The 9,396-nt window shown below is 47.5% G+C and overlaps 1 protein-coding gene across 1 annotated transcript; it reads left to right on the plus strand.

Annotated features, from left to right (window-relative positions):
- Nucleotides 1–1,593: 1,593 nt before the first annotated feature.
- CD8A (CD8a molecule) lies at nucleotides 1,594–9,154 on the plus strand. Its single transcript, XM_030026337.2, has 6 exons — nucleotides 1,594–1,977; nucleotides 2,538–2,906; nucleotides 3,503–3,592; nucleotides 4,134–4,250; nucleotides 5,798–5,828; nucleotides 8,191–9,154. Exons 1-6 carry the CDS (start codon nucleotides 1,932–1,934, stop codon nucleotides 8,243–8,245), a joined length of 708 nt encoding a protein of 235 aa, XP_029882197.1. The 5' UTR covers nucleotides 1,594–1,931; the 3' UTR covers nucleotides 8,246–9,154.
- Nucleotides 9,155–9,396: the final 242 nt, after the last annotated feature.

Raw genomic sequence — 9,396 nt, forward strand, 5'->3', positions numbered from 1 at the left:
ATAGCCCTTCCTGAATAATCCTTTAATTGCATAGGTTCTCCTAGCACATCCATCACGACATGCCTGAGGACATGCACTACATGCTGTAGTTAAGCATCCACGCTCTACAGCAGAGTGAGAACCTGGTCCTGACGAACATTTGATCCATCCTCATTAGCCAGCACGTTCACTTCCATTTGAACCATACTGGAAAATGGGAATCGGGAATTTTCCTACTTTGGTCTAGGGAGTGTTGTGCTTTTGAAAATGCTTTTGAAATTTCATTTTCTGTCACCGAGCTGTAATAGTGATGGAATGGGGGGGGCACTCACACAACAATCCCGATGGCTGGCAGGAACCAGCTCGCTTCAGCATCTCAGAAAACACGAGACTCAACTGTAGTCGTCTACAAGGCAGGCTCGTAGTTTCAGTTCCTTGTCTACGTTCCTCTGTCAGCCCGTGAAGACAGACGCTTCCCAAGAGCGGCTTATCCCATTATAAAGGGAAGATCAATTCTACTTAAGGTAAGGGGAATAAACTGCCCACTGAAACCAGAAGGAGCCTAGGCAAGTAGCATCACTTAATGTTTGGAGTGCTAAGAGGTGACATTTAGCTCAACTCTGACGTTCACATTTGCTTGATGGGATTTTGAGATCCAGATCCTTGTAATGTTATTTAACTGACACCTATTTTCTCTTTATTTTGCCAAAATCCGCTCTATTTCACAAGTCTCACAGCCTCATGAAAGTATGTATTTCACACATCCCAGCAGGCCCAACAGCAGCTTTTCTCATTCACCAACACGCTTTGATACCCAATGAAATAAACCCAGTTCCTAAACCATTTTCCATAACTCCTCTCTACGCAGCAGCCGCAATAGCTACGGCATCGAAGTCGGCAGCACCTGGTTTCTGACATACCCAGGAAAAGGGGGCTTGCTTTGCAAAGGAGTAATAGAAAAACACCTCGCACAGAAAAATAATCAGCAGGAAAGCCAGGAAGTGCCACCTGAAGAAATAAATAATACACCAGCCCACTGCCTCGCAGTCTGGTGAAACTGTTGCTGTTGTACGTGCAAAGCTCCAGGAAACATCGCTCATACCCATGTGCAAGTGGTCACCTGGAGGCAGCAGCAAGGGCCCTCTCCTTTGAAGCATGCAAGGGTTTTTCTGGCAGGGCGGAAGCCCCTGCGGTTAGAGAAGAAAACCACAAGATGTTTAAAAAAAAAAAAAAACAACAAAAAAAAAACCCCCCAAAAACACGCATACCCCTGGGACATGGGGCTTTCTCGGTGGATTTCAGATCACAGACCACCTGCCTTGCACAAAGCGGCTTTTGCAGAGCAATTGCAAAGAGAACAATTGAGCACCTGCAGAACTCGGCTGCATGTCAGCACCACACGTGCTTGGAGATAAATCGTACGTATGGATATATGCCACGAGACACCGTGCTGGGTAATAAACTACGGCGTGCTCTGCCATCCGCACGAGACCCCGAGCGCACGCAAGCGAAGGCAGCAGAATTCCTGCCAAGAAACGCAACCTGGGGCCTGCAGCCAGGGCATGGGGCTTGTCCCGTGACTTCTGCAGAGCTGGAGCTGCCGTGAACCCCCAGACGGCTGGGAGGCAGCAGGCTGCGGCGGCTGATCCTACCTCAGGCGCGAGCATCATCGGTCTGAATCTCTAGGGAAGCCGTTGAGGCAAAAATCCTTGAGGCATCGTTAAGAACCGATAACGATAAATGAGCCCAAATTCTGGATTAGAACCGAATTTCTTCAGAAATCTTTTTTTTTTTTCTTTCATTTTGCCGCAGATGCCGAACGTCTTCCCTTTACCGAAGAGGGTCCCGGTGACATCACATCCTCTCCAAAGAGCGACGCAGCCTCCCAAGTCGAGCAAGAAAGATCACCTCTGCTCCGCCACACCGTCCCCGAGGACAACCACCCCTAGAAGATGGCCGGGTCTCCTGCGCTGCTCCTTCTGCTCGGTCTGGGGCTCTGTGAGTATGGACGCAGGGTTGTGCATCACCTTCACCGAGACGGGCAAGTAAAACCCTTCCGCCAAATCCAAGGAATTGGGCTAAATAATTAAAGGGAAACTAAAAAGCAAACGAAAAAGGCTGACTTTGAGGTTTGCTCAGTAATCGTGGAGGCACCTCAGGCAGCGTAGGGCAGCCAGAGGGGTGGCATCATGCACGCCAGGAAGGGAGCCCAGTCGGAGAAGTGGTTCTGGAGGGGGAAGGGGGAAAAAAAGGGGGTTTAGCAGTCAGTGTTTTTAGGGAGTCACTTCAGATAAGCTGGGAAGGGGTAACGTCCCCGCAAAGGCAGCTGAAAAGCTTTTCTGAAGGGCAGCACCTATCTTTAAAGCCCGGGTGGTTGATCGTGCTGAGCACCCTCCACGCGCGACCCCAGCAAAGACTCCAATAAAACTTCCAAGTCATTCAGACAGCGTGGTCCTCCCTCCGCGTTTGAGCTCGCACCCTGCGGACAGGGAACGAGGTTTGCCCAGAGGGGACGTGCCTCTTCCCGAGCGGCTCCCACGAGGATTTCTCTCCCGCAGGCTGCCCTGGGATCCAGGGCCAGGCGTACAAGATGACGGCCAGGTTTCATGACAGCAGCATCACGCGACCCCGGCTGGGACAGCGGCTGGAGCTGGAGTGTCTGGGTGCCAGGGAGGACAGCGGCGTATTCTGGGTCCGCCAGGACAAGGATGGGACCCTTCACTTCATCGTCTTCATCTCCGCCCTGTCCCGCACCACCTTCAAGGGGAACGAGAAGACATCCACACGCTTTGAGGCGAGGAAATACAGCATTGTCTACTACCTGGTAGTGAAGTCTTTCACGCCGGGAGATGAGGGGAACTATTTCTGCCTCATGAACAGCAACCAAATGCTGTACTTCAGCCGTGGCCAGCCTGCCTTCTTCCCAGGTCAGCAACACCTCCACCCAGCCTCGCTTAGCTCTGCCAAAATGCCCAGCACCTCCTGCCCGTGCCTTTTTTAATCAGTCGCCTCTCCCGCTGTCCCACAAATCCCATTTTCCCCGCTTGCTTGCTCAAGGCATCTTGTGACCAATGCACCGGTCCTTCTGCCGGAGGCTCCCTGCTTGCTGTCTCTTCTCGTGGTATCACTCCTGTCCAAAGACAAAGTGATCGGGCAGACCCAGCATCAACTCCCCATCCCTACTTCTCCATCCCATTCATGGCTCTGAAGGGATAAGACTAAAGCAAAGTCCACCACCACCCCCTCCCTTCTCACCTCACAGAGGTCCCAAAGGTCCTACCGACCTCGGGGTACTCGGGTTTTCTGAGGGTGGTGGCAGAAAGCAAGAAATAAGGAGCCGGCAGCTCCTTATTGGGTTTTGGGAGACCCTCCTCGGGGGAGTCACCATCCAAAATGGGCTCAGTGAAGTCCCCCCAGACCTGAGCCCTGTGCTGGCCCCAGGAGCAGCCGTGCCCTGGCAGGGGTGGGAGAGCTATTTTATTGTATTACCCTATATGATGTATTCATCCATTTTCCTTTACAGTCACCATCACAACAGCACCCACTGTACCAGCACCCACCACCCAGAGCGGCATCACCCAAAAGGACCCCTGCCTGAAGACTCCGGATCCAGGTAGCCCACCTGCAGGGAGGGAGAGGGAAAGAGCTGGGCTCTGGTCCACTGAAAAGAGGGGAATCCTGCAGGCATTTGGGAATGGCAGAGGGAGGAAAATCCTTAGAGCTTTATCAGAGTTGGATAAGTAGGTCTGTGCAGCTGGGAGGGTTAAAACCCCAACGTTTCATCCCATATAGGAAAGGCTAAGGATCACTTAAAAAGCACGAGGATGTCTCACGACCGGGTACCTTGGGAAGAGGTGGAGGGAGGGCAGAGCCTCAGGGGCTGGGGCTGGTTTTAGCCTCGGCAGGGGACGCAAGAAAACTTTTGGCTCCGTCTCCTCCCTCAAATCCCCAGGAAAATGCCGAGCGCGGCAGCGCTAACGAAGGCTCGCTGCTGGGGATGAGACCCATCCTGCGCTCGTGGACATCCCCGGTGCCCAGTTCTGCTTTGCAGGCCAGGGGAAGCCCCCGGCTTCACCGCCAGCCTCGCTGAATGCCGAGCGGGTAACACCAGCCGTGAGCACCTGACGGACCTTTCCTCTTCTCTATTCCTGCAGAGACCAGTAAGGAGAAAGAGCCGAATCTCTTCTGTGATATCTTCATCTGGGTTCCCTTGTCAGGCGCCTGCCTCCTGCTCCTCATCACCCTGATAGTCACCACCGTGCTGTGTCAACGTAAGACTTACCCGTAACCCCCCACAGATAGTCCCTCTAGCCCGAAACCGCAGCCCTGTCCTTCAGGGGAATGGATCTTCCAGCTATCCCCTTTACGTAGACATCAGAGAACCAGGACACAGTCAACCCAAGAGAAGGGCTACTGTTAAAAAAAAAAAAAAATTGGTGTTCATATTTTCCTCATCAGTAGGCTTAGCCTGAAAATAATTATCAATTTCTACACTACAAGAAAGAAAAATAGATTATAAATAGAGAAAACTTACTCTATCAAACTGTATTGGCTCTACCATCCTTAAATTGGTGTATCAGGGGGTAAAAAAGGGCTTGCAAATTCAAACGCCGAGACTCTCATTAGCAGCCTGAGCTGTAACCGAACAAGCAACAATTGCCCAGGTTCAGAGACTGCTATGGTTAAAGCAGTAATGCAAAATCTCTGGGTAGGCAAAAATCCTTTGGTGAAATTTCATGTTTGAAATGTCTTTAAATTACCCTGAGCAAGCACCGAGTGCAAACGTATTTAAATCAATTTAACGCTTGCTGAAATCAGTTTAACTTTCCGATACCTCCAGCAGTTACACCGATTTCATTAAACTGGCTCAGCTCGTTTGCCTGGAACACCGAAGTGCTTTGCTGCTGAATTAACGTAACTAGATCCTCACTGACCCCGCAGCCTGGAGCTGATGCAAGATGAATTTACCAGCTGACCCAGTTAAAAAAAGTACAATCTTTCAGCATCTTTCAGCCCTGAAAAATGCTAATTCACCACGGTCTGCAGCGATAGGAAGGAATACGTGAAAAAACAATAATGAGCCACAGCCAAAAATCATTCTTCTCGAGGGAAATAGCTGATGATGCAGCAGAGCACCCAGAGTTGGTCCGAATTCCCTCTGAAGTCACCAGGAGCTCTCCATGTGCACTAGGATTCCCCAGTGACCTGCAACATCATTAACGTACAAACGCCAGTCAGTGATTTATTTCTGCCTTTTAACGCTGACGTGAATTATCAGTGAAAAGCCATTAGCTGCAATTAGTTTCTGCAACAGGCAGCCCAAGCCCTCAAGGACAGATTTTTACCCTGTACTAAAATTAATGGCAGGACATTGTATTTTGCTGGATACAGCCCAAAGTAACGACACAGATGCTAAAATGGGGGAGAGTATCGTTCAACTTGGTTGCATGCTGCGTGGCATTATTGCCACCTGCCCGTTGTAGAAATTAATTGCTGCCAATGGATTTTCAGCAACATGCTGAAGTCACTGGAAACAGCAAAAAAAATTATTCACCATCAGTGTTCCCAGGCTGACCCTGCCACTGTTACTCACATGAAACTTTAATTAATGAAAATACTGAAGTAGACTGCTGGGGAAATGTAAGCTATAGCACCGCTCCGTCGCATGGCTTTCCTCAAAAATAAGTTTGGTTTATCCGTTGTTAGTCTTAAAGATAGCAAGTTGCTAGGGAATCGCCAGCCCTACCTTGCTGCAGTGTTTCTTTACTGAGCTGTGCCGTGGTATCTTGGAACTAAACCATTTTCTTTTTTGTTTTAGAAACCAGAAGACGAAGATGCAGATGTAAAAGGTTAGTAAGTGACAGGTGTTGACATTTTTCTCTTAAACTTGGCAGCATCTCGCCCTCAAGCGATAAAGCAGGCAGGTGCCAAAAGGTGACCTAAAAATTCTTCATCCGATGTACGGTGGATGGGAAGGGACTGTGTAATGAATTAAGGGGGGGAAAAAAAAAAAAAAGAGAGATAAGACTCTTCTCCTGTGTTCAGCGAGCATTGACACTGCAGTAGATATGAAACAGAAAGACAGGAGGTGTTTGTGGCAGCCTAAAAACTTTGTGCATCACCTGATGCTTATAACTAATATCACATTTGTGTGCTCCTCATGCACTACTCCAGCTCGAGCCTGGGGGTGACCGTGTTTCATCCCTTCCCCTCCCCAAACTGTTCATTTGATTTCATCACTGGACCTTCAGGTTGTGCCCACGGATTAGATGCAAGTTATTGCATCCCAAATCCTCCTCTGCACAATTTTGGACCAACATCATCATGGCTTTATGCCTCTATTTCCCCAACAGGCACTAAGTAACAGTAGCAAAGAGGCTGATGCAGCCTTAGGTGACTTTCTTGAGAAACAGCAGTGCAGAGATATATATATATATATAGCTTTAGAGTTAACCTATTTTCTAGGACAGACAGGAACCCTTTTTTTATGCTTTCCCTCCTGCCTCCCCAACCCACCCATCACCGAGTCACCAGGAAAACACTATCAGAATAGGAATTGCGATTTGCCAGTTTGGAAGAAGAAATCCTTTTGCCTGCGACTAACGTGCATTTTGCTTCTGCAAATCGACCTCCCCGCAGCCGGTTTCTTCACCTCCCCTGCTCTGCAGAAAACCACTTGGCAGTTTTGCAAGCCTCGTGCCGAGAGTGCACCCTAGGGCTTTTGGCAAGAGAGTGCTTCAGCACCGAAATCCCCGCTACTGCTCCGGCCAGGCCACCGCTGGGCTAGCACTTGGAAAAGCTGGCTTGCAAGAAAGTTTGGAACATTATTGGCACACCTCCGGAGCCTTATGCTTTGCAAATCAAGCATCTTTTAAGTCAGATGAATTCAAATTCCCTGTTATACATGCATGGGTTTCATAATAAAAAAGTTAAGTTTAGTTGTCCAAATTAACAGTATCCCTCGGAAAGAACCCCTGTCCCCCTACATGAACAGAAAATAGATTCCTACAATTTTTTTTTAAAGGCAGAACACCTCAGAAATCATTGCTTGAATAACAGCAGCATTTAAGGGAAGCGGCACTGAGTGGCAATGCCTTCTGCCCTTTGGGTGCAATCTTTCTATGTACGTATCAGAATACGGCTGCACCCACAGACCTGCATTTTTTTTTTACCTGTCTGAAAAAAGGGAACAGCTTGTCATTTTTATGACGGATATTTATTACACCCAGTGCTTTTCTAATCCTCGCCTGGCTTTCCAAGGGCTAAGTGATAATGAAGAGCTCTTCTAGCAGCCTTGTTTAGGACGATACTTGCATTCTTCACTTATCTCAATCCCTGTTGCCAGCCCTGTGCAAAGATGTTCTGTCCCTAAGGGGAAAAAACACACTGCAGAGCTCTTCAATTTTGCACCGACGGAGCGGTTGGGTTACAAGTGCCTCAGGAAATCATCTCATCAAGGACAGGTTTCCTTCGGCGGCAGCAGTAACATGACAGAGTTCTGGTTTAAGCAACTGTAGCATATTTAAGCTTTTATTTAGAGAGGAAATTCCTGCTGCTCTGAGCTGTTCCCACTCACTGAAATGAAGCTCTTTGGAAGTTAATAGTGCAATTCACTCAATTAAAGAGCGCCTCAGGATCTGGCCTGGGATTCTTGCTGGCAGCTGAAGGATTCATTTTCCACCACAAATTAATCTTCAGTGAAAATGGGTGCCAAATCTCCAACTCATTAAATCAGCATAAAACTATCAGTTGCTAGAGACCAGTAATTTCTATCATTTTGGGAGCACGCTGGTTGTCTAGAAAGCCTCCTTTTAAACTGCTGTGCAGGAAAATGGTTTGTGACAAGAAAAAGTCCTTATGAATTGATAACAGCTTCTCCAACTCCAAAAAAAAGCCCTGAGCAATTCTTTCTTCATTCATTTCTGAATATGGAGAAGGGCTTGATGAGAGGACAGGAGTGTGCAGAAGTCAGAGGTAAATTAAAAAAATTGATTAGCAGTGTATCTTAAGAAAGTCCTTCTACTGGCTGTCACTAGTTGAAACGCTGGCAGATCCTTCACTAGCACGGAGAGGATTTAGGAACACTTTGCAGCCTGCTCTTGGAGGTCCCTGGCTGCAGACCAAGGCTAAACGAGCTGATCAGCAGCCATACGTTAATTGCCTTCTTGTTCCTTTCACATCGAAGTAAATCAAACCCTTTTCTCTCTCTAGACCTGTGAACGGGAAGCCCAATGCGAAACCTAGCACGCCAAGCCAACACACATAAGCATCTGCACCTTCTGGCTTCTGGATCATCTTCTGGGAGCTGTCACCGCATAAGCCCATCACCTACGCTACCTATAATATAATGCTACTACTTCTCATGCACTCTACCCTGAGAAATTTGGAAAGACAGGATGGAGCAGAGACACACGGACAGCAAGCAAGCACTTTTTCTGTGAACTGCACCCTGAAGCACAGCTCCTTCCAAAACTTGAGGTTTTCAAATTAATTCCCAAGGCCAAATGCCATCTCTATTCCCAGTGACGGAGCTCTGTGATTCCGGCTGAAGAAACAGATCAATCCTGATTCTGACCTGTATCAGGGATAAGCTGATGAGAAATAAGGGTATTAGCTGGACCTTTGCTCAAGGGTGTGTGATACTTCTTTCTAAAATGCAGCCAAAATTTGAATTTGCTACAAAATGACATAAAAATAAATGCCCTCACTTAACACATCCTCTTTTTGTGGTGCCATGTATCTCCTAAGACTTTTACTGTTTTATCTACTGTAACACAAGGCTGCACTGAGAAAGTAAATATGGATTAAAGGGCCTTACTTTTTAGGCTTTTACAGTCCTGGGGGCTAAGGTTTACTGTTTCCCTCTTGCTATCCTTGTTCTGCTGCTAGCCCCGCTTCTACCGATTTCAGCAGGAGTTTTTGCCTGTTCAAGGAAGGTAGGATTTTCTTTCTGAAAGAAAGAAAGTCGACTGGTAAAAAAAAAAAAAAAAAAAAAAAAAGTCTTTGTCACTTGTTTCAGTTAAGCAGAACTTTTAGCATACTGACTTGGGACATGCTGATTGACTACAAGGAATTCTGTTTTTTCAGCTCTGTATTTGATGTAACTACTTCCTTACTGCACTTCCAAATCAAGAACTGAGAAAAAAAATAAAACACTGTTTCTAGTCAGACTCAATAAGGTTTATTTCTTTCTTCAGTTCCTAGCCTCAGAAAAGCTAAAATCCTTTGTGAAGATAATAAATGAGGGTTTGAGGAAGTCTTGGGTAAGGGAAAAGCCAGCAATCTACATACCAGCCTGAGCTTTAGAATGCCAGAGTTCAGCTTCCAGATTACCACTGCCTAAAATTATCTAAAATTAATTTCCAAGGGACTTGCAAAATGGGCCCCATAACACTCCCCCATTGCAGGGAGATGCTG

The sequence above is a fragment of the Aquila chrysaetos genome, chromosome 1 (genome assembly GCF_900496995.4).
Source record: "Aquila chrysaetos chrysaetos chromosome 1, bAquChr1.4, whole genome shotgun sequence".
In the NCBI taxonomy this organism is placed as follows: Eukaryota; Metazoa; Chordata; class Aves; order Accipitriformes; family Accipitridae; genus Aquila; species Aquila chrysaetos.

Bases quoted from the DNA above. Each gene is read 5' to 3' on its own strand.
- CD8A (XM_030026337.2), top strand. From the start codon at position 1,932: ATGGCCGGGTCTCCTGCGCTGCTCCTTCTGCTCGGTCTGGGGCTCT. The intron at 3,593-4,133 runs GTAGCCCACCTG...CTATTCCTGCAG, and splicing joins CCTGAAGACTCCGGATCCAG to AGACCAGTAAGGAGAAAGAG. The intron at 5,829-8,190 runs GTTAGTAAGTGA...TTCTCTCTCTAG, and splicing joins CGAAGATGCAGATGTAAAAG to ACCTGTGAACGGGAAGCCCA.